Source organism: Lemur catta, chromosome 17 (genome assembly GCF_020740605.2).
Source record: "Lemur catta isolate mLemCat1 chromosome 17, mLemCat1.pri, whole genome shotgun sequence".
NCBI classification, from domain to species: Eukaryota; Metazoa; Chordata; class Mammalia; order Primates; family Lemuridae; genus Lemur; species Lemur catta.
This window is the reverse complement of record NC_059144.1, coordinates 46859830-46884538: the sequence shown is the minus strand read 5'-3', so window position 1 is coordinate 46884538 and position 24709 is coordinate 46859830. Positions and strand designations below refer to the sequence as shown.

The following is a 24709-nucleotide window of genomic DNA, read 5'->3' as shown; positions in this document are numbered from 1 at the left end:
TTCCCGGGAACAAATCGCGCTCCGGTCTCCGAGGAAACCCCCGCGGGCCCCGGGCCTTTAAGTGCCGGGCTCCCCGCCCCGCCCTGCCGCCACCACGTGGATTTAAAAACCCACGCAGCCGCCAAGCCCCTGCCCCTCTTCTGCCATTGGCCGAGGCCGCCAGCACTTGTGTCCAATAGAACTGGCTTCTTCCGGAATCCGAACTTGGGATTGGTCCGTCCTCTGTGTCATTTCGGGCTGCCCATGACGTCAGCCCGGTCTGGCACCCCCGCCTCTTCGCTGTCGTGACTGGTGTTAAAGGAGCCGCAGGAGAGAAGACGGCAGAGGCACTTTTAAGTAACCTTTTGAAAAAATGTAAGATTAGTGTTCTTCGGAGAGAATATGGCAAACACTATGAGACAGGCACTGCATTTAATCCATTACACAAAGCTGACCGCTATTAACATTTTGGCATATAGCATTTCAGTCCTTTTTCTGATAATATAATTTTCTCTGTATGAAATTGGGATCAGTTCTGCAACCTATTTTGAAATTTACTTTTTAAAGGACTTTTTCTGTATCATCAGATAATCTTTGAAAACATGATTTCAACAGTTGCATTACCTTTGACCTTTATTTAATCATCCCCCTCTTTTTTTTAAATTTCATTGCACTTTTGCCTTTACAAATGAAGAGAGGATCAACATTCTTGTCCTTAAAACTTTGTTCAGTTCTCTGATTACTTCCTTAAATAATGTGGTAGAAATGGAACCTCTGGATAAGGATACACATACTTTAAGGGCCTAGTCCCCATTGCAAAATTGTTTTGTATTCATTCATTAATTCAGTGAATGTTTATTCAGCACTTACACAGGGCAGTTGAGCTGTGGATACAGAAGAGAAGGGGAGGAGACAGGTGTAGCCCACGCCGCTGTCACAGATGCAATGCCAGTGTTGTCACCTTTGGAGCCGGCTCTGGGACCCCCATCTCCAAACCCCATATCTGAGGACAGATTCACCCAGCAGGAGAGCTCCCTGTGCAGGTAGGACAGGACGGTACCTCCAACCCCGGCAGGGAGATGCAGATGAGGGCACAGAATGTGTTCCTGGTGCCACACTCCTGTGGGCACCGTGGGGGCCCCATTCCTCTGGATTCCAACAGTGTTTGCCTGGTGTTCTGGAGACCTTGGGGACATCTGACCATGTGTTCTTAGGACCAGACACTGGGGATATGCAGTTGGCAGTCCAGCTGGGATGACAGACATTGAACAAAGCAACTTGTAATTCCATTAAAAATTAGAGTTTGGGAGAAGTTCTCCCAAGCGGAGAAGGGGAATGTAGGGTTTCTTTGTATTTTGTATGGGACTGGGAGTCCCCGGAGTGTGGGGCCTGCAGTAATAACACTCCAACAGGCCCCACTTATCCATGGGAAAGACGTTCCCAGACCCCCAATGGATGCCTGAAAACTTGGGTAGTACCAAAGCCTATACACACTAGGCTTTTTCCTATCCATACATGCTTACGATAAGGCTCAATGTATAAATTAGGCACAGTAGGAGATTAACAACTAACAATAAAACAGAACAATTATAATACAATACTGTAATGAAAGTTATGGGAGTGTGCTCTCTCTCCCTCTCTCCACGTCTTACTGTACCGAACTCACCCATTTTTGGGCCATGGGTAACCAGCACTTCGGAGAGCAAAACCACTGCTAAGGGGGCACTACTGTAATTAACTTTTTCCACAAGCCCGGCCCTGTGCTGAGTGCCCTGTGCAAGTTCCCCATTTGATTCTTCCAGTGGCTTTTCGTGGTACCTTTCTGATCTCTGTTTTAAAGTTGAGGAGACTGAAGCTCAGAGTAGTCAATTAACTGCTCCAAACAAGGTCGGGCAGTCGGAAGTGGCGACCTGCGCTTGTGTGAACTCACGGCTTTTGGCCTGCAGATTCGGCGTTGGGGACGGGATCGACGAGTGAGAGAGCACCCCGCACCCGAGAGTGAGCTCTGTGGAGGCGGGGCTCACTTGCCACAGGCACCGTGGACCCCAAGGCTGCCGTAGCACTTGGCACGCGGTATGGACTCGTCTCTGTGCCAGGCATTGGCACAGCACAGAGCCAGGCAGACACGGCCCCCGCTGCGTCCTCTGATCAGCTCGGCCTTTGCCCCCACCCTGCCCTCTGACCTGCCTCCCTCACACCTGGCAGGGTGCCAAGGCCCAGCCTCACCCGAATCCCTTTCACTCCAGGAGAATCACAGTTTTACATTATTAATTGCTCCTGACAACAGTAAAATGCGTTGTTCATGACAACAGAGACACAGAACATTTTTGCTCGGGTATTTCTGGTCCATGAAATCAGCTTGAATGACAGACAGTTCTTTCTGGAAGTGTTTCAGACATGAGTTGAACATCTGGAATCTTCCAAACCCCTCTGAGGCTCAACCTGGGGTAGAAAGGTCTGCACACTAGGCTATTTAAGATAACCAAAGACCCTGGGGCACCCGGCCGGTGGCAGCAGCTGGATCGTAGCTCAGCTCTGCCTTTCACCGGCATCTGGACCTCTGCCAAGTCATGTCCCTCTCTGCACCTCAGTTTACCCATCTATCAGAAGACAAAACTGGCTCTAATGTTCCCTTTTGCCCATCCCCCATCTCCCTGCGTGGCCCCCAAAGCCCTGTCTTTTTGGTAGAACTCAGTTCCCTGCTGGAAATGAAAACTGGACAGGAGAGGAGAATGGGGCAACTCCCCAGGTAGACCAGGGCATGTCATCTGTGGCCAGTTTAGCAGAGCTTCGTTGGCTTGCTGTTGGAGAGCTCAACCACGTGACATTGGTCCAGCCGCTAAGTGCCTGTGTCACACCTAAACACACATGACACAACCAAGAGGACACATACACACATGTGCACACACATACCCCCATAGCACAAATACTCACATATACACCCCCCACACACATACAACACAACATGCACCCCCAAATCCATAACATGGACTACATACACACTAACACCACACATATACAAACATACACCCTCACACACAGAATGAACAGGCATATATATAGCCCACCCATATATGCAACACACACACCCACAAACCCACAATACAAACTACACACACACACATGCACACACATACACACACACTCACCATGCATCCTTATGGTTAAGACTTCTGGTTCTGGTTTTGGTACCAGGCAAGTACTTGCTGTTCTTCTTGGTAGGTGCTTGCCCAGGTTACTGGCTTCTGGACACTTGGCTGGTGGAGGGGCTGAGTGAGCAGGGGAGAAGGAATTGTTAATAAGGAATGAAGGTAGTCAAAATGTGATTTGCGTGTTCATGTGGGTAGATGCCACCCAAGCATTTACTGCACAGAAGGCTGCTGCACACTTGCTACACGCCAGACCCCAGCCAAGGCTCCAGACACAGCAGGAAACTAGCCAGACTGGCCTGTCCCCCAGGGCTACCAATCAAGTGCAGGGCATCTGCACTTACAAACACTCGGGTTCTGGTGCTGCTGGTCACTGTGCTGAGGCCTTGGCACACTTCCCTCCTTGCTGTGAAATCCTGTCCCTGCCCTTGCTTAGTGGAGGAGGGATGCAGGTTCAGGGAGGTGAAGCCACCCGCTGAGGTCACCCACACAGAATTCTGGAGCAGGTGGCTGGAGGAGCCTCTTTCATCAACCAGCCTCCAGCCTCACTCCTCTGCAGAAGTCAGCTGCCCTTCATTTCTGGAGATGAGGTTTTCCGAACAGACACCACCAAGCAACGTGGCAAATGGTGGCCCTTAGGGAGCCAAGGGGGACAGTGTTGCCTGAGTCCAGGGTGCATGGACTGGGAGGACCCAGCCGGAGGCAGCAGGAGGGAGACAGGTGCAAAAGGCACCACTCGCCAAGGCAGCCCAAGCACCTGCACTCACATCTCGGCTCCACCTCAGTGTCCCCACCTATCAAATGGGAATAATATTGGCTTGGACCTCAGAGGGCCGTTACGGGGATGCAGCGAGCTCCACTCTGGCTCGCTGTAGGATCCAGTGCATATCTGTCGAATGATTAAATGGAAGACTATGAAGTGGTGAGAACAGGGCCTGGCATGCTCACAGTGCCCAATAAACATCAGCTCTTATTAGTGTTTCAAAGTAAAATAAGACAAACAAAAAAAAAGTCCAAAGATGCGTTGGAAAGTTGACAGCCTGAATGAACCAAGGAAGGACTTGGGGGAAAATTGACTCAGCTGAAAGAGTTTCCAAAGGTGCTGAGTAGGGAGGAGAGGTGCTTAAACCACTCAAGGCTGCCTCTGCAGGGCAGGCCTGGGGACAGCAGGAGGAGGGGGCAGCATTGCCTCTGAGGTGGCCCTCCCTGCCTTGTCCCCATGGCCCACTCTCCAATCAGGCCCTTTGCTGGCTCAACCAGGCACTTCCCACCATGCCCAGCCCCCTTGGCCAGTGGGCACAGTCAGGACCTTGCCAGCTACCCTCAGCCTTGGCTAAAACCCACCACTGGCTTCCACAGGGTCCCAATGGGCTGCCAGCGCAGGCCTGGCAGCTGAGCAGGACCCGCTACAGAATTTGTGGGGCCCCTTGTTGAAACATTATTAATCGTTACGAATTTCAAGATGGAAACAGCAGAGAATTAAATGAAGCCCAAAGCCCTTCCAAGCATGGAGCTGTTGGAGCAGGGGGGTCGCACACCCATGAAGCCACTGGGAACAAAGCCTCCTTATGGCTCAGACAAGACCTTTTAATATCCCTCTGTGGCAGACTCAACCCACGGTCAGGGCAAACGGCACACGCTGTCTGGAGTCCCTGAAGGGCCTGTCCCTGGCAGCCGCCTGTTTCACAATCTAAGTATTTCACACACCCGTTTCACAACCCGTGATCGTAGCCGGCTTGGGAAATGCATCCCAATGCCAGACTTCCGGGGACCATGAGGGTCCCTTAGCTCCTCTTCCACCAATGTCTCTGGCCTGGGACGCCGTCCCCACTGTCCCTTACATGCCCACCCTTTGGACTCAAGTAGCTTCAAACCCTCTCCCTTTTATTTTTCCAGGTCTTGTCCGTCTCCAAAATTATCACTCGGACTCATTTGTTTGCATACATGTTGTCTGTCTCACCTGCAAAACTATGAGCCCCAGGAGGGCGGGGGTTTGTGCCCAGGCCCCGGCAGGTGCTCAGTAAAGAGAGGTTGAACAAGATGCCACTTCCTAGGGAGGGCCTCCCCACCACACCCCACTGGCATGGGCTCACCGCCAGGTCTGAAACGATTTCCTGACCTTGCTCAGCTACGGGCTTGCGTGTGTGTCTACAGTCCCTTTTGCCCCCAGCGATGTCACTCAAGGGCAGGGAGTTTGTTTTCTTCACAGTCCTGTGCCCAGTACCCAGCACAGAGCCTGGCACTGAATAGAAACACAATATTTGTTGAATGAAGGAAGGAAACTTCTTTCCCTGACCTGTGGCCTTCCTCCCCAGGACTCAGGCCTGCCAGGTAGAGGCACCCCCACCCCTGCTGCCCCCAGTGTCCCCCCTCCCAGCAGAGTGAGCCTTCCCTCCTCAGCCCCTAGCACCCTGGGTAGAATCAGCAAGTTGTGAACTTTTCTGTGTGTGCCGTGCCGTGTGCTGGGCCTGACAGGGGGCTCTGCCCCCTCGTGCCTGAATTCCCAGCATCAATGTAGGGTTATAAGATCTAGCAAATAGATTCACAGGGTGTCCAGTAACATTTGAATTTCATTATAAGCAGCACATACATTTTTAGTATAAGTGTGTCCCAAATATTGCAAGGGATGTGCTTACACGAAATATTATTTGTGGTTTGCCTGAAATTCACATTTAACCCGGCATCCTGTGTTTTATCAGGCAGCTCTGGGCACACATGAAGCCCACTGTGGGTGCAAGCAGTCCAGCCTAACCCCTGCCAAAGCAATTGTGTCCTTTCCTACTGCCCACCCTAGCCAGGGCCCTGTCGGTGCCCAAATTGCCCATCCCCTCATCTGTAAAATGGAAAATAAAATGATAGCAGCTCCTCCCTCCCAGAGTTGCCATGAGGATTAAATAGCATAGCAACTAATATGTCTTCACGCACACTTTCAAGACATCGGCCCCGTCATTCCTCACAATCACAGCACGTGAAGGTGCCATTAGTAGCCCCATTTTGCAGAAGAGGAAACTGAGGTTGGAGAGGTGAAGGCACTCGGCCGAGGTCACACTGCTGTGTCACACTCATCTTTGCGTCCCACAGGCCTGACACCCTGTATTAAGTCCCCAAGCAGAACCAGCTTTGGAAGTAGGGCCGAGACCACTAAGCCAATCCCTGGTGACACCATCAGCACAGTGGGGTCACATAGCCACATAGCTGCACTTAAACGGCAGCCACTGCTGTTGTCCCAGACAGATCAATGGGAGGTCAAGTGTTGTGGGGAGGTTTGTTTTTTTCTAATCCACTGAATTAACTGGTTATTTTCGCCCCTCAGCAGTTCATTTCGGATTGTGTAAATGCTGCCTCCTTTCCAAGACAATCAACCTGTGAGTTTTCACTGCCAGACTAGCCAGATCTCTGGAGAGAGATTTCCGGGAGGGCAGGGGCTGTGTCTGGCATTGCCACTGCAGAGTCTCCTGCTCAGTAAAAGTTTGTTGATTGGACAAAGGGAGGGATGGTCGGAAGGAGGGGCGGTGATGGTGGTCTCCTTTGGCCTAGGAAATGAATGGGACCCTTGGTCATCTCGAGGCCCACACAACATTTTCAGCACCCCTCAAGAGACCCTCCCCCTTCTCCCAAGTTACAGAGGCCGAAGCACAGCAAGATCTTCCCTCGTGAAAGACCTGCTGGAAACACCCCCTTCCTCAAGGCAGGGGCTGAGAATGCCCAGTTCACAGCAGGGGCGCCGTCCACTTCCACGGTGGGCCCTGGGCACTGCCTCCCTCCTGGCCCCGGGCTTGGGCCCTGACCTGGGCCCGGCTGTGGCTCTAAGAGTGAGCATCTCCCAAACAAATGATGGTCAGTGCCTTTGAACCTCCTTCTGGGCTGGACACTGTTGGGTTTCCCCATAAAGCCGGACCGACCAGCCATTCCTGAGCTTGAACCCTCCAGAAAAAGTGTCCCCACCTTCCTGGGAGAGCTCTGGAGGCACCACTGTGCCTGGTGCAGGGAGAGAGCCAGCCCACTTCCTGCACCGGCTCTCTGAGTTCTGCAGGATGAATTTGCTCTGGTCTAGACAAGTTCTTCTCCCAACTGCACCTTCACTTCCCAAATCCTAGCTTTTCCTCCTCCGTCCAATCTATTTAAAAGAAAATAATAATGATTTTTAAAAGCTTTTTTTGCTCTAAATACACAAGAAGTCTCAGCTCATCACTGAACTTCCAGGCATTACAGGAATATGTGGATATTTAAAGAACTCGAAATACGTAGGGGAGGGGGGAAGCGGTTACCCAGGGACCCGGGTTGGAACTGGGGCTCCACCATTGTGCCACCTTAGCAGGCGACTTCCCTGGCCAGCTTCCTGGTCTATAAAATGGGGATAATAATATTCTGCCTCACCAAGTTGGTGCCAGGTTGAGTTAATGTTTGGAAAGTTTCTGGCACAGGGCAGGCACTCCATGTGTGCTCATTAAATAAGTGGAGCTTTAGGAAAGGGTCTAAGAGGCGACACACCAAATTCTTGAGAGGTTGGAGTTGGGCCAGGGAGGGGAGGTCTCTTATGTAATATTTTAATACTTGTGAAATCAGGAGAATGTGTCCTTGTAGCACTCGTGTAATTAAAAGTTAAAGAAATAAAAGTAACGCCCCCCCACCCCTTTGGAACTCCGGAGCCGCGCCCCCCTAGCCGGTGGCCCCGCAGGCAGCAGACAATGGGTGTGGATTCGCCCCGGGCCCCGCCGGCTGGGGCAGCCACAATACACAGGTCGCGGATGTCCATTTACATGACAAGGGCTCCGGGGCGTGTCTACGCGAGCTCCAGTCTTTCCTGGTCGACCTCCCTGGGCTCGGGTTAAAGTGCACCGGGGGCTTGATGGGCTAGGATCCTCGTGCTGCCGCAGGACCGAAGGCGGAGAGTCTCCCGTGAAATCAGGCCATGGGTGATTGATCTTGGGGGCTTCCCCTCTTTCTCCAATTTCCCTTCCCTGAGCCCCCGGGGACCTCCGGCTCCTTAGAAGATAGGCTAACCCCAAAAGCCTGGGTCAAGGACCCCGGGGCGCGGGCGGGGGAGGGCGCACCGGCAACACGGGCGGGGCTGAGACCGAGCCCCCCTGCCTGGGACCGGGCCTGTGCGAGGCGGGCGTTCCAAGCTGACCCCCGTTGGGGAGGGGGCACAGCGCCCCTCCTCTGTCGCTCCGGTCCCGGGTCTACGCGGGCCGTCTGACTCTGGCCCTTTAAGAGCCCGCCCCGTTTCTTGTCACCCCGCCCCCCGGCCCGGGGAGGGGGTGCGGGGGAACCTCGGCGGGGATTGGCGCAGCGCGCGCCCCCTTCCCGGCCCCCGCGCGGTGGGAACTGGCAGCCCCGTCTAGCGCTGACGTCAGACCGTCTGCCTGCCTCCGACCGCGGTCTCGGAGCGAAACCCGATCTCCTTGGACTTGAATGAGGAGGAGGCGGCGGCGGCGGCGGCGGAGGCGCTCGGCTGGGGAGAGCTAGCGGCAGAGGCTCAGCCCGGCGGCAGCGCGCGCCCCGCTGCCGGCCCATTTCCCGGACGCCACCCGCGGGCACTGCCGACGCCCCCGGGGCAGCCGAGGGGCGGCCGGGGGGCGCAGAGGAGCGCGGCCCGGCGCACTGAGCCCCGCGGCGCCCCGGGAACTTGGCAGCGACCCGAGCCCGGAGAGCCGGGGCGCGCCTCCCCCGCCGCGCGCCTCCTGCATGCGGGGCCCGAGCTCCGGGCGCCGGCCGGAGCCCCCCCCGGCCGTCCCCGCGCCCTCCGCGCCCCGTGCCGCGCCGCCGCGCCGTCCATGCACCGCTTGATGGGGTTCAACAGCACCGCCGCCGCCGCCGCCGGGCAGCCCAATGTCTCCTGCACGTGCAACTGCAAACGCTCTTTGTTCCAGAGCATGGAGATCAGTGAGTGACCCCACGCCCCCCTCCCCGGAAGCCCCGTTGGGCTCCGACCCGGTGTCGGGGCGCAGCTGCGGGCAGGGGCCCCGGCCGTGCGCGCCCCTTCGGGCCGAACGTCCTGCGCTCCGGCTGCGCCCGCCGCGCCCCGGGCGCGCCCTCCCGGCTCGCGGCAGCTGGCGGCCGGCCCGGCTTTGTCCCGCGGCGCTGGGAGCCTGGCACGACCCCCGCTACCCGCGCCCCGCCCGCCCGGACTCGGACCCGGGGCCCAGCGGCTGCGCGGGGCGCGGGAGGGCCGGGGCGAGCGGGTCCGTGAAGTTTCAATTTTATTTCCCTAAGGGGCAGCCGCGGTGGAGCAATTAGGCCGGCTCTCTATCAACTTTGGGCGGGGGGTGGGGCATGTGAGACACTGTCTGGTCTGCGAGGTGTCTGGGGCTCCGGGTGTGCGTGTCTGGAGTGTTTGCGGCGCTGCCTCGGTCTCTGTGAGTGGGTTTCCGTGCGTCTGCGGGCTGTGCGTGTCTGCGTGGCTCTGTCGCTGGTGTGTCTGGGTCTGAGTCTCCGTCTCTCTTGGGGGTGTGCGAGTCTTCGGCGTCTCTGTGTCCCCCCGTGCCCGGGTCTGGGGCAGCTTTGAGTGTGTGCCTGTCTCTGGGGGTCTGGTCTGGGTTTGGCCCGGTCTGGGCACCATTTGTGTCCAGGTGTCTGAATCCAGGGCGCAGCGCTGGTGCATCTGGCCCAACGTGGACCCTGAGTGTGTGTGTCATTGTGCCAGTGTCTGTGTCCCCGACGCACCTATAAATAGCCTCTGTCTGGACAGCTTGGTTCAGTCTGGCTGGGACAGCGGTTACAGATGAGTCAAAGTTTGGTGCTGTTTGTGCTTGGGACTGCCTTGCCCTGAAAGGGGGCAGTGGACCAAGGGTGGGGAGTGGGGTTTGGAACCTTGTGGCTGACGTCCACACCCTGCGCATCCAGAAGTTGAGACAACTAAGTCTCTACTTCCTTCATGCACAGCTCACCCAGATGGACGTTTGGTTGGGTGGGGAACGGAACCACCACCCCCTGGGTTCTGGCTTCTAGCCTGTGCCCTCTCCCCAGCCATCTTTTTTGGGACATTTTGCCTCTCTGTGCTTTAGATTCTCCATCCTCACCCCAAACCACCCCAGATAAAGGGACACACAGCCCCTCCCTGCTTGGGCCAGCCTCCCTCCAGCTGGGGCCAGGAGCCTAGGCAGCCACCACCGAACCAGGGAACGAGGGCAGTTGCTGGGTGACTCATAAGCCAGTTTCCGTTGGCGGCTGCCACAGTGTGTGGCCCCTGAGCCTCTACAGTGAAGCACAGGAGGTAAAACTAAGCAGCGTGGCCCGGCTTTGGTGGTGGGTCCTTCTGTCCACCTCCAGGCACTCCCTCCCACTCTGGAGCTGAAAGCCCTGCTCTCTCCCCCCACCTGTCCCCACCCCACCCCTGCTGCCCTGCCCAGGCCAGGGAGGTGCCAGGAGAACCTGCCCAGAGCCAGCGTTTGCGGAACTGACTTGCCTTCCCAAAGGCCCTTTGTGAACTCAGGAGGCTAATGAGATGCACGGGGATATTATTAAAATATGTTCGCACATGTTTAGAGTCTCGCTGCTGCCGGGTGGATTGCTGCTTAAGTACCCTCAGTGCCGGCTTTTTTCCCCCTCACCCTGTAAAGCTGCCTCAGGGGACCTTCTGCCCAAGGGCTACACATTGTTGTGTCACCTTTATTCCGAGGGCTGGGCATTGTGGAACATTCTGGTCTTGTCTTCTCTTTATGTTAAGGACTTTTTTTTTTTTAATGCATCATTCTTATTTCTGTCCCTTCCTGGGCTAATCAGCCCTTAATGATGTTTTGGCTGACACCAAGTCCTCTCTTTAAATTCCTTGTCTTCGCCCTGTGCACTTCCCCACCGTTGGCATTTGAGGGGGACCCTTGAGGTTAGTGGCTGGAACTGGCCCCCTGGGTGCCCCAGTTAGTCCCCTGCTCTGTGTATACACAGCCCCCTGCTTACTGGAAGAAACCCACAGGGCAGGAAGGGAACCAATCTTAAAAATGCAGGTACAATGTAACAGTTTGTTGCAAGTGTTAATCAGATTTCCCTTAAAGACTGGGGTAAGGAAGCCTTAAGTTCTGGGGTTTCCTGGAGTTTCTTTACACCAAACGATCAGAAGGAAGGAGGGAAGGAAAAAGGAAGAAAGGAAAGAAACTGCTAGTGGCTGCTGAATATTTCACCTAGGACATGTTGGGAGTTGTTTGCAATAGGACTCTGCATGCTGATGGGTTTGGAGGTGAGCCTGGGACCACGTCCACACAGCTGCTCTTATGTAAGGCACTGTCTTTCTGCAAAAGGAGGTTGACCACCCCTGGGCCTCACTTTTCTCATCTGAAAAATGAGACCATGATATTTGAAGTCTAAAATTCTAGTCTCAAGATACGGTCTCTGTGCTTCGAAGTCTGGCTGGAGGCCTCCAGGCTGAACCTGGCTTCCTGCCCTCTGGTGCGGGCTCCCCTGTGTGGTCTTCATTTGCCCGGATTTCAGACCCAGGAGGAGCCTGGGCAAGCTTGGGGTTCGAGCCCTTGGTTTATAGTTGAGGGAGTCTGAGAAGGAGAGCCTTACCCACAGTCCCCAACGCACACTGGCCCCAGGCCAGGGTTGTTTCTCCTAAACCACACTCGGTGGGCCCGCGGGGCAGGTCCACTTTGAACTTGAGGGATGGAAGAAGAAATCGGCAGCACCCCATTGTACCTGGGAGGGTGGGAGCCCGACGGAATAGGCTTGACTTTAGAAGACACTCCTGGGGCCCCATCTTTTCTGAGAGGGGGCGAAGGTGCTGTCTGTTCCCCAAACGCGTTACATGGGGAAATTCGTCTTTCTTTTGAAAAGCTCCTGGCTGGGCGCTCGCTGCACCTCCTTTTGAGGAAAGGACTCCTGCTGGCACTCGGTTTTCCTGGCACTCTGCTTGACCTCGTGTCAGTTCTGCTGCATCTCAGAAATTACCCCCAGTCTTTCTTCTCTGGAGAAAGTTTGCCGGAAACTTTTTGGTGGGAAGAACCATGCTAAGTATGCTCTCAGGACAGACTGCTAGGCAGTGCCGTCCAGCGCGTGTGGCAGGCCTTCCTGGAGGGCCCTGGGAGGTGCCCCTGCCCGGGACCCAGCTCTGGCAGTATCTACAGTGGCAGATAGATACTGCCACTGGCTGGACGGCGTCACTGAGCCCCTCTCTGACTCCTCTTTTCCAGCCTGTTCCAAACAAATATTCCAAAACATTCGAAACTCAGAGGACACCCAGTTTTCTCTGGGTTTGTCTGGCACAGGCTGTTCATGGGTGACACTTGCTGAGATCTAGGGTATCTCAGCCTCGGCACTGTGACATTCTTTGTTGGGAGCGAGGGGAAGGCTGTCCCTTGCACTGCAGGATGTTAACAGCATCTGGGGCCTCCACCCACCAGATGCCAATACCCTTCTCCCAGCTGTGACAACCAAAAATGTCTCTAGGTGTTGTCAAATGCCCCTGGCTGAGAGCCACTGTTCAATCAATTAGTGGTTTCTCCAAAGGGGCTTGGGGGCCAGAGAGCAGCCCCGGGTTGCCAGAAGATGACCCCTCAATTCCTTCAGAAATCAGTCCCTATAAAGGCCTGATTTGGGGCTCACTCTCCATGTTAGCTGCTGCTACTCATCCACTCAGCCTTTATTGAGCGCCTGTTGTGTGCCAGGAAGGGAAGATGGGGCTCCCTCTCGAGATGAAGTTTCCAGTTTTCACCTTGGATTTGCATTTATAAGGAGCAGAGACTCTGGCATCAGTGAAAGCTGACGTTTCAGGATTCGTGTTCAAATATAGATGTCTGACACCTGCTATTTTCCCCTGTGGGCCCTCTAAGCTGGGGCTTTTCACCCGCAGGTTTTCTGATATCCGGGTTTTAGGTGGTGGTGCAGTCAGCGAGTTGAGTTCTGTGACTGGAATCTTAGGTCAGACTGCTGGTCGCGGCTTCCCGGGAGGTCTGGGTTAACCCAGCTACTCTGCTCAGAGTGACCCAGGGTCGGGGGAGTTCAGCGATTGTCAAGATGCAAAATAAGTAATTGTTCCTGCACTGGCACACATCACACACACATGCACACACGTGTGCCCACACACACACAGTTCCTACCCCTACCTATCTTTCCTGCCAGCTTCTCCTTGGGTTGGGAATGGTTAAAACTTCTGGGCATGTAAGAAGAAGAAAAGGGGAAGTGCACATTCTCCCCTGTAAGTTGCACGAAGGCGTGCACTCTCCTTTCGAGAGAGAAGGAAGGGGCAGTGGTGTGTGCGGCTGCCCAGCAGAGGGAGGCTGTCCGGGAGGTCAGGTGGAGGCTGGAAGGCCCGCAGCTGGGGGGCTTTTCCCCAGCATGCCTGGCCTCTTGGTGGAGATGCAAGATGCATCTGCCTCCAGATGGCCCCGGAGCCACGGGCTCAGGTGTGCCCAGATACCTGCCCCCACCTCCTTTCTCATCCCAACCCGGGGTTAGGGTATTTAAACGTTTATGCTTTGGTCAATAGTTTAAAAGTAAGAAATTGTCCCAGAAGGGTGCTAAGGGTAGGGCCCAAACCAGAGGGTCCATGTGGCTTTTTCTGTTCAGGTATTACCACCCAAAGACAGAGTTTGCAGGCATCAGTGTCTGGGATCCTGCCCAGAGACAAGGAGCTCTTACAAATTGGATTTTGGAGGCTGTACTGTTGCCAGCGCTGGGTTCTGTGTGGCGGGTGCACATGCTGAGAGGAGGAGATTGAAGCCGAGGGCCCATTTTTTGCTTTTGAGAAGGTGTTGTGTAACGCGTGCGTGGCTGGGGCACGTGTGGGGAGCCGTGCAGCCGGCATGCCTGCTCTTTGTGTGCCCTGAGAAGCAACGCGGACAGCACCACTGTGCCGCAGCAAATGCAGTCATCTCGGGGGTGGGCTTCAGCGCACGGGGGCGTGAGTCCTGTCTAAAGGGGCTACCGTTGCCACGTGGGCCCCGTGTGGCCAGATCTTTCAATCCCAGGGGACCTGAATGGCTAGATTTTGATGTAAAACTCCTGGGTTTTAAGTGCCGGCAATTCTCCTTTTTCCCCCCTTACCAAGAGGTATAAGAAAACCTGCCGCCAGACCCGATCTGTCCCATGGAGTGACCTGCCCTGCTTTGGTTTAAGAACTCGGGCCAGAAGGTTGGAGGCTCCAAAACGTGTTGGCTGTGTCCCCTTTTGCTGTCACCTGGCATGTCTGTAAAGTGGGCTAACAATAGCTCCTGTGCTGAGGGTGTCCTGAGCATTCGGAGAGCATTCCTGTCATGTGTAGCCTGGTGTCTGGCACCACTGTACGTTTATGGGAGGTGGGTGACAGCAGTGGGGGTGTGTTGGACTCCACCCTACGTTCTGCCCAGCCCCCTGGTGGTCACTCTCTGGCTCATTGCCTGACGAGAAGGCCTGAGCCAGAAGAAGGTTCCCCCATTCAGGGACTGGTTAGGAACCTTAGAATCACCAGGCCCGTCTGGGGACCATGACCTTGAATGTGGAAGTAACGGAACGTTTGTGTAATATTCCTGCCTTTGCCAGGCCCACTGCAGACCTGGCTGACAACAACCCCAGCACACCTGCCCCTGGCCCGGGGGCCCAGACAGTCCCCTAGGGCCTGCCAGCAGGGTTCCCTTCATCCACTGCCAGCCTCCTCGGTGGACAGAGGCTGGGAGAGGGGGTGTAAGGCTCAGAACTTGGGCCACAAAGTTGATACCACCTTGATGTCCAGACACTCCACTGGGGTCCAGTTCATAGGACAACCCGGGTGCAGAAAGCCTGGAAACTTGTGATGGTTTGAGGCTTTCAGTTTAGGAAATTTTTAAAATTTTAATTCCCAGTTTAAATTTTTAACAAGTGAATGTAGATGGAAGGTAAACCATCAAAATAAAGCATCCCCCGACAGTGAGGTGGGGAAGGGCCGAGTCCTTGGTTCTAGAACACTCCTGCCCTACCTTCTCCCCGAGGGGGGCTGCACCCTTCCTGCAGCCATGACAGCACCGAGTACTGACAGTCAGCCTCATTTTCCCCTGGGTGACACTACAAAGCGAAACCCTGACACCTCAGGGGTCTCGTCAGGGTCTTGTCAGGCACTGGCAGAAGTGTTTGTCACCAAGCTGGGAAAAAAAATCCCAGAATGACTTGACAACTGGGGAAGGAGGGGCTTCAGCACCCTGGGGTGGGCCCAGAAAATCTTGGGGCATCCCTAGGCCTTCTGAGAGCTGCAGAATGGCTTCTCTCTCCTGTTCCCAGGGTGACTGGTGGATTTTTGCTTCCGCTCCTTTTCCTAGTTGGATGTGGAGAGATTATTATGTGCCAGGTACTAGTGATGCATTTTTCTAAATCTTCAAAACAACTCTGTGAGAGAGCTATTGCTGTCAGCAATTTGCAGATGCAAAAATGGGATCAGAGGGGGTAAGATACTTGCTCAAGGTCACACAGCCAGGAACTGCTGATGCTCAGCTGGGATTCAAACCCAAGCTCCCTGACCTTACAACCCAGGCTTTCTTCCCTGCAACACCCCACCACCCCCTCAACTCCAGAGTTTTCTTTGCAAGGGTCATCATTACAGTGATATTTTAGGTTTTGTCCTAAGACTGCAAGCCCGTATTGGACCGTGCCTTAGGGACTAACACTGAGAAATTGGTTACCTCTCAGAGCAAGCAGTGGGGGTCACCCTGCTCTGGCAGGACACTGGCCTTGCCAGGCTGCCTGAGGAGCCGGGGTCTCTGTCTGCAGCTCTATCGTGCATCCCTGACACCAGCACTAACAGATGTTGTGGCAGGAGCTTGACGAGTGGCTGGGGGATGTTCCTGCAGGGACCAAGTCTAGACTTGCTAGCGAACGTCGTGGTGGAGCATCCCTGGGTGCTCAGGCATTCAGCACCGTTTGTCACGCACCTACTGCCTCGCCGCGTTGCTCCAGGTGCCGCGTGACGTCAGGGAACAGCACAGACAAACCTGCCCTCCGAGAGCGGCCGTTCTCCCCAGGAGACAGGTGAGAGGACGCAAGCTCATTTCGGGGTGGGGGGCTTAGGGGAAACACGCAGAGGCCCCTCCAAAGCCTCTCTGAGGGGAGCCCCCCCAGCCTGGGCACCCTTTTTGGGATCTGTGAGTGGCCCGTGGCTTTCTCCTGTCACACTTGTTATGGTGGTCATTAAACATCTGTGTAATTAGTTGTGTCACGACCGTTTACCCTCCGGCCACCAAGCACCGAGTTTGTTCTGTGCATGGTGTTCCCAAGCGTGCCTGGTAGGTACCTTTTATGCGCTGGATGAGGGAGGGGAGCGGGCTGGGCCGGTGGGCGGGCTTGTAGCAGACTCCAGGTGGGTGATTAGGATACAGACTCAGAAAACTTTCATGCTGGGGGCAAACGTGGAATCCCTCCTAAGCCTCCTCTTGCCTCTCCGTAAAATGGAAAGAACATCTGCTTGGTAGGGTTGTCAAGACAGTTGCCTGAGCTAGGAAAAGCACCTCTGGCACGAAATAGGATTTTTAATGCTCTGAAGAAGTTTCCACTATTGGGGCAGGGAGCTGTGCCTTGGTCCCCTACCCATCATCTCTGCTCAGAGTATCAAAGCTGAAGTAAGGGCAGGCGTAGAAATCAACGCAGACCTTCCCCTTCCACCCTGGTTGTCTGGGCTGGGCGGTCAAGGTTTTACAGTGGTCGCTTTAGTGCCCCTCAGGGCATCCAAGTGACAAATGCATTGCCTTGGCCTGCCCCGTACCCCGGAAAGGGAAGTTTAGGGTGATTCTTCTTCACAGGCACTTGCTGCAGACTGGGGACATTTGGGGGTTACTCTCCTACCTTCCTGGCCCCCGAGGGTGGAGCTTGCACGTGCTCAGATGTGATGTTGCGACGCCACGTTTGAAAGGAGTCAGGCGGCTGTCATGACTCACTTTCGGAGGTATCAGGTGTGAACGGATATTCCTGGTGTTCCAGCGAATTCTAATATGTATTTGTTTTTCACTGGGGCGGGGGTGGGAAGAATCAGTGGCTTTGAGTCAGTGCCTGCAATAAATTTATGAGGATGTCAGAAAGGCGAGGAAATGTCAGGTCTGATTTTCTTTCCCTTCAGATGCATTTTAACTGAAATCATTTATTATTGTATCAGCGGGTTTGGGAAATGGCTCTACTGGCAGAAAAGAGAGGTTTAATTATTTGTTAACAAGTTTAAAATTCCCAGTGTGTCTGGGATCTGAATGCCGGATGAAGGTTGCTTTGGCCTCCGCAAGCTGACTGTTAGGGCTCCCCCACCCGTGAGCAGAGCCCCCCAGCTCTCCTGGGCAGTACACGAGGCTCCCCCAGGCCAAGACCTCTGAAGTTTTGAGAAATTGTCGTATATCCTTTGTCCTCAGTATGGGCTTTTGGTGGCTGTGCTGGATCCTAGTTTGTACTGCTGTACATTGCATGTTCTTGGCACAGAGTAGATGTTCAATAAACAGACAGTTGGCAAATGAGTAGATTTATGTGTCCCTATGTGTCCCTCAGTTTCCCCCCATGACTTGTTTCCTCCAAACATGGAGTGATGTTCTGCAAAGTGTGGGCACGTGGTGGTGTCTGTCAATGGAAGCTGTCACTGTTTATTGTCACCAATGGGTTGTCATTGATTCCCAGTATGTGGGCCACATCAGAATGAGGGACCGGAGAGTCTCTGGTGGTCCAAAACGTCTCTGGAAGGGGATGTTTCCATCCCTGGCTTTGGGAGTGTGAACGTGACAAATCCAACTCTGAATTTGTTTGGGTATCAGGGGCTAAGAATATGTATTTTTATATTTAAAACAACATATGTTTAAGTATATAAAGTGTGTATACGTATTATGTGTCATATGTATGAAACATAGACTGTGTAAACATGCGTCAGTTCCACCCACCCAGGCTGGGGGGCTTCTCCGAGGTCCCTTGACTGGAGTCCGCTGTGGTGACTTCGCTTCCCGCAGATGTGCCCCAGGGTGAGCTCAGGTGAGCCTGACCTTTCCCCGCTTTGCCCTGGGTTCCCCCAGGCAGGTGAAATCAGCCTTCCCAGGCTCTGGCGGCAGCAGGGGAAGGGAGAAGCTGAGTCAGTTTTTCAGAAATTTTGGGCAAAGCAAACTGCCCTTTCCCCAAGGAGATTTTTCTGCAGTGGCTCCGGTCACCTGGTTATCCCCTGCACATCTAGGCAAGATTCCGGAGCACCGCTCTGCACCCTGCCCGCTTGCTTTGCTGGTGGGGCTGTCCAGGCAGCTGGTGGTCTGAGGGAAAGAGACTAGGGGTGGGAGGTGGGGAGTCAGAGTTTCCAGTGCAGCTCAGCCTCTTTCCAGATGTGTGGTCTTTGGTCAGCTACTTCCTCTTCCTTATCTTAGCTGCCTCATTTGTAAACTAGGATTTATAGTTCCTGCACTGAGGTGATGAAATAAATTGTCTTTTAAGCAACTAGCACAGGGCTGAGCACGCAGTAGGTGCTCAGTAAATGGTTGCAGGGGTGACAGTGCTGATGGTCAGTAGACCTGCTGCCTGAGAGCATGAGCCAGTCCTGTGTCCTCCGGTATCAGGTTGCCCCTGGGGCTGGACATCTGGATGTGAGGGGCACCCACAGGTGGCAAAAGCTGCCCAATAAGGTTCAGATGCCCAGGCAACCAATTTCAGTTTGAGCCCTGTGAGTGGTTCATCCCAGAGGCCACACTTCCTTTGGGACGGCTAAGAACACGTGTGTAGCAGCCACGGCCAACGCCACTTCTGCATCAGCCTGAGTTTTGTGGCAGGTGAAATAGCTTTGATCTGAAATAACCCCATCGAGGTCAGTGGAGAGATGGCGTGAGAGTTTGGTTGTAGTCGGTGATGTTGCTTCCCAACCCCAGTCAGAGAAGGAAGAACCTCGGAGGTCTGTTATGGCTGCTACATTTTAGGAATTAAAAAATAAAAGTTAATATGGAGACTTTTGCCAAGACTGTGTATGTACGAGCTCCCTTCCTATACATTGCTCATGTGGCTACACATTTTAAGGGTTTAATTAAAGTCTTAAATAACTTTCTAGAAGAAGGTAGAAAGTGGAGGGGGGAGGGTGGTTGGTTCAAGTCTGGGAACCCCGTGAGAGCTTGGGGGGCCCCCCGCCCCGCTGTGCACATTCCCAGCTCACTGGCTGATGTGCTGTCGCTGGCCACGGCTCTAATTGCCTTCCTAAAAACAATTTAGTCGGTAATAATTCTATAAACCTATGAATCAACTTTGCGCAAACACCCTGAGTAATTTCTTTGTTCTTTTCTTTCTGCTTTGTAATTGGTGTCTGGAAGAGCCAAAGGTTTGGTCTTGTGGAAGGCATGATTCATTTATTGGTGTCTGTGCCGCCTCGTTATCATTCAGTCATTTCAGAACTGTCGCGGTGAGCCCGGAGTGATTCATGTGGGGCTGAGCTTGGAAGCCGACGGGGTCACGGCCATAGGAGGAAACTATTTTTCTAATCTATTTATGATATAGGAGAAAGGGGCGGGAGTATTGGGATGATAGAGAGGGTGTCAATTACATTGACGAATAGAACCTATTAAATATCACCCGCTGGCCCTTAAACACCGTTCCGTTTGCTGCTGTCGATCTGCTGATGATCGTTGGATTGATCACGGCTAAACGCACTCCTATCTCGGTGCATCTCTCCCCGCGTTTATGGATCTCGATCTCTGAGTAGGCTGACGTGTAGGGGTGGCCCCTGCAAACCTGGACGGGAGTTTCAAGTTGGAAGCCACAAATGCAGAGAATGTTGTCTTTTAAAAAAGTTTATCCACTGGGTCCACCTTGATACCACGTAAGTGTCTAGGCTTCAATATAAGGGGGCCACTGCCCCATCGCCTTCTCATTTCTCTAACAATGACGACTATTAGATGTTTGCAATTGTTGGGTCTTTGCATTATTCTGCAAAGCGTGTGGACTTACACGTGCTGCTACTGATTTTCCCTAATTTTATTAGTTGCTTTGGGCCCTAAATAAAATTGTCACCATCCTCCCATCTAGAGGGTAATTAGAGTGGCTTGCCACATGGCCCAGAGGTGTAATTACGAGTCCGAATTCCAATTGTCCGTATAAATCTAGGCTCTGCCTGCAAGTGCACAACCCAAAAGTTGCTTATGTGTAGCTGAGGAATATTTCTTCCCGTGGGCTGTTTCTTTCCTGCGGTGCCTTCTCTGGTTGGTTCTGCGTCTGCATGACTCTACTGCACCCTCCTCTCTGCGCCAGCGCCCGGCCCCGGGCCAGACGCAGAGCCTGTCAGCTGGTGTCTGTCTGGTGCCTGGCTGAGTGGCTATGAGAAAGTTCACTGGAGGAGAAGTTTGCTGATAACCCTTTAGTCAGAGGAAAGTGCAGTCAGTATTTATTGAGCTGCTTTGTGACTTTCAAAGGATAGATCAGGAAGGTTGAGTGCACAGCATTTGATCCAGCATACCTGTAGCTGCCCGTGACGGACATTGCTAATCGATTGCACAGCCGTCCTTGCTGGGCTCAGATCCTTGCCGAGGTGCTGTTCCTGGGGTCCGCTCCCCGTCAGGGTTCAGAGTGGGCTTGAGTGATGACAACTGTGGGCCATGGAAGTTCTCTGTGCAGAGACATGGCCGGCAGACAGAGAGTGGGGGCTGCAGAAATCCTGGCAGGGGAGGAATTACTTCCTGTCCCCACTGTGCTGTTTAACAAGGCACAGGTAGTCCCTTCCCCACGGGTGGATGGCCCGGCCCCAGCCTTCAGCTGCCTAATCGCAGAGACCTCCCAGCCCTTTGGTGAGGCTGCACCCAAGTGTGACTCCAAGAGCAAGGATCTCACCAAGGTCACCGTTAGGTCTGCAGTAAGACCCCACACACTACTCCTCAGTCCCCTGACAATACGTTATTTGTCTTTCTTTAAAATCAGGTCACAAACCAAAATTGGCACAGAAACCTCCATTTCATCTTGCCAGCCTCTTTCCACCGATGTCTTGAGCTTTACCCTCAGCACTTTGCAGCAGTCCTTTACACTCTAGTGAGAGTGAGCTCTGAACCCTTCTCCTCGAGTAGACTCACAGGCCAGTGGGGGCGGGGCTCAGGAACAAGAACAAGAAAGGGGAGAACCTGGAGGCAGTCAGTATTCAGGGCATGAGCCCAGTGCCCAACACTTTGTCTACTGGGTTATTCTTCTTGGTACTTGCCAATGACATTGGCTTTTCGAACCCTAGCTGTTCCTCCTGACAGTAGCAGGTGCTCACCGAGCACTTTTCATGCGCTGCCTCATTAATCCACGTGGCAACCCCACTGGCCCTTGAGGAGGGGGAGCCAAGTCACCCGCCAGAGATCACCCAGCATGGAGCCGGGCAGGGTTTGCACTTGGTCTGTGACAGTCTCGGCGCAGGGTGGAAGGAGGAGCCACAGAGAAGCAGGAACAGGGCACTGGCAGGCCCGTGGTCAAAGGGGGCTGTGCTGGACACGAGGTTTTCTTGTGGTCCCTGCAGCCCCAGGGGAGCCCAGGCCACACCACTCTCCTGGCCGAGCTGGTGCTTTGCGCGTCAGCCGGGGGTGCCCCACCCCAGAACACCTGCCCTCCGTGTGAGGGGTGTGGTGAGTCTTCTGCTCCTTTGTCCTCTTGGACTTTTCCAGCTGGGCCTGCGTCCTCTTCAGCCGGCTGGAAACCTTCCCCTCTCCACTCGCCTTCCTCCTCTAGGGGGTCACGAGGCGGTGGGGCATCGGTGGGGCATCGGAGAGCAGGAATTGTCTGGTGTCAGGTTGCAGCCAAAGGGAGAGGGGTCGCTATGACCTGTGGGGCAGGGCCTGGGCTCCCCAGGAGCGGTGAGGAGGGACCCAGAGAGCATTGGGATCAGAGGGACCTTCTCCAGCTGCCTTCAAAGTGGCTCAGTCCTGGCGGCATATTACCACCACCCAGGGCACTCAGGCTGCACCCAGACCCACTGCGGCAGAGCCTCTGGGCGGGGCCTACCATCGGGGTTTCTTAAAACCCCCTGGGTCATTCCGGGTATGGTGGGGTTAAGCCCCACCAGGCTGACCCAGCCCTAGCTTGCAGAGGGACAAATCCAGGTGTAGTTGGGGGAAGGAGGAAACTCCAGCCACTTTTCAGCCACCGTGTCCTCTGGCTGCAATCAGAGGGTATGCTGGGTATACTGATAATGCTGTCCTCGTAGGGCACAGTGCTGATGGGGGCGCTGGGTGCCGGGTGCGTCCTCCCGCTGAATGGGCAGCAGTCCCGTGGGCCTGGGAGCACTGGCACTGCCCTTGTCTCCCAGTGCAGAGGGCTCGGCCTTTCCTGTCTTGTTTCTGCCCGGTGCTTCCAACAGCTGGGACAGGAGTGAACCCTGAGGCCCCCTGCCAGCCTGGGGTGGGAGACCACCGGGTTTGGATGGGCAGAGCTGTGGCCTGGGGCCCGTGCGTTTCTGTCTAATTCAGGTAACACAGGGAGGGTTTCGTCAGGATCAGGACGGACATTTGGCGTGCTGGCTCTTCCCTGCGCCCCGTTCCTGGTTGGATGCAACCTTGAACCTGGGCTTCAGGTTGGAGCCGCCCCCACCATTGCCTTCTGGGTCCTTGGTGACCTGTGTGTGGCTCTCTGCTTCAGCTAGGGGTGGCATCGTCACTTCTCCAAAGGAGTGCCCTGGCGTGGGGTCACAGGGAGAGGCACAGAGGAGCAGGAACAGGGCACAGCAAGCCCACGGTTGGGGGGCAGCATCCGGCTCCCCGATGGTCCCCTCTCCTCTCTTGCTGTCCCTGTAAAATGGGCCTAACCCATAATGAGCTCCCCAGGGATGTCTGAACACTGCAGATGCCCTATCAGATGCTCCAGCTGTCCTTCCTCTTCCCTTAGGAACCTGTGTGTCCCCTACTGTGATGTGTTTATGGAGGTATGATTGACAGACGGTTAGAACGCACTGATCCTGGGTGTGCGGATGATGGGTTTGTGTGTGCAGCTCCTGTCCCCCGGGGCAATCGCACCGTGGATTCGGTCATTGGAGGTGACATTTACCTTCTGTGGACTTTGCACAGGTGGAATCACACTGTATGTTCACAGGTTCTGTCTGGCGTCTGTCACTCAGCCTCATAGCTTTGAGGTCCATCTGTGATGTTGCATGTAGCAGTGGTGGGTCCTTTTTATTTCTGAGTAGCACTCCACTGTGTGCCTGAACCACGGGCTTGCAGTCTAAACAGGGCAGAAGGGCTGTAAAGGGGCCAGGCTGAGCCCGGAGAAATGACTCTGTCACCATGGGACTCCAAGTGCCTCTGTGGGAAAACATTTTGTAACCTGAATCTGGGCCCATAACGGGTACCAGAGACCTGGGCGTCTGTCCCAGCCAGGGGGACTCAGGGTGGCAGAAGCTTGGAAACCCAGCAGGCTCCAGCACCTTGGGCTGGGATGGCCCCCCCATCGGCTGCTGCCCACCCACCCGCCTCACCTGGCTTGCATTCCTTTGCAGGGAATGAGGATGTGGGTGACCCCAGACAGGTATGAATCATGTCTTGGGCAGGCGGTTACTAAGCGGCGGTGAGCACCGAGGCTGCCTTCCTCCCAGACAGCTCGGACCTCGGAATGGAGCCGCACTTCCCGGGGGTTGGGGCGCGGCCATTGATGTGGGGCTTGTGGTGCCTCCTTGGAGTGAGTGAGGCTGGCAGGCTGTGGTCACCGCCCCCCAGCGTTCTCTGAAGACAACGGCAGAGTGGCCTTGGCGGCGGGAGTCCGGCAGAGTGGCTCCAGGCCTTAGCTCTTCCTCTGTGAAGGGGGGATGCCAGAAAGCCCCCCGGCAGCACCTGGTTCACCACCCTCGCTTACCAAGTGCCCGCCATGTGCCAGGCACTGTGGTACAGCCAGCCCTGCTGGGGCCACCAGACCCATTGTACAGAGGAGGAGACTGAGGCTCAGAGGACAGAAGTCACGTGCCCGAGGGCGCATGACTGGTAGTTGGCCGAGCTGGAGCCGGATCCTGTGGAACCCCCGTGTGTCCTAACCACCCAGCCATGTGCGTTGAGGAAATCCACAAACCCGGAGTAAACGGTTGCCCGAGAGAAAATTTGAGATAGCACGCAGATGAGCATTTAAAATTTAATAGTTATGTTAATGTAGGTTAAATGTATGTTAGGAAAAATATAACAAGCACATTATTGATTCTATGAGTATTATTGTTTAAAACCAGGCTAAGTAATACAAGGGGATCTATTGAACGTTTATGTCAGTTGAAAAGAAAAATACTGAGGAATTTTAATTCCTTTAATAGGATATTTGGAGATGGCAACAGTAACAGTCAGGAAGGCTGAGAGTGACATCGGGAGCTACGTCCCCAGACCCTCAAGGTCCTTAAGCAGTCACGGACCCGGGGCTCCTCCTCTGGCATGGAAGCACTTTGCTCTTTGGCCTTCTGAGGTCACCCAGCCATATGAAGGTCAGGGCCAACTGGATCCTAATGAGATCAAGGTCACAGGATCATGTTGCCTGAGGGGAGTGGGGGTTGGAGTTTTGTTGCCCAGGCTGTGGCCCTACCTTGGGGATTGGGGACGAGTGCAGGGAAAGGGACTCCCATCCTCACTTCCAGGGACACAGCTGGCGGGTGGTAGGTGGATTCCTGGCAGGTGGTGGGGCTCCAGCCTTAGTCTCAGCAGGGTGCTGATGATGGACATGCCAACACTTCACTGAGTGCTTCCTGAGTAACACTGTCACCACCCCACCGGGCTCTCGCCACACCC

The 24709-nt window shown here is 54.6% G+C and overlaps 1 protein-coding gene across 4 annotated transcripts in view; it reads left to right on the top strand.

The window, feature by feature from the left end:
* Window positions 1-7888: 7888 nt before the first annotated feature.
* PMEPA1 (prostate transmembrane protein, androgen induced 1) overlaps window positions 7889-24709 on the top strand; it is a 56959-nt gene continuing 40138 nt past the window's right edge. The window contains exons 1-2 of one of the 4 annotated variants that reach the window (XM_045528264.1): window positions 14271-14359; window positions 15860-16037. Coding sequence is in view for 3 of the 4 variants with exons in the window: in XM_045528261.1 (XP_045384217.1) it covers window positions 8906-9014 (109 nt within the window). In the remaining variant the exon portion in view is untranslated. Of the gene's footprint in view, window positions 8045-8480; window positions 9015-14270; window positions 14360-15859; window positions 16038-24709 lie in introns of those variants that run through there. The other 3 variants (XM_045528263.1, XM_045528261.1, XM_045528262.1) reach the window with 3 other exon arrangements.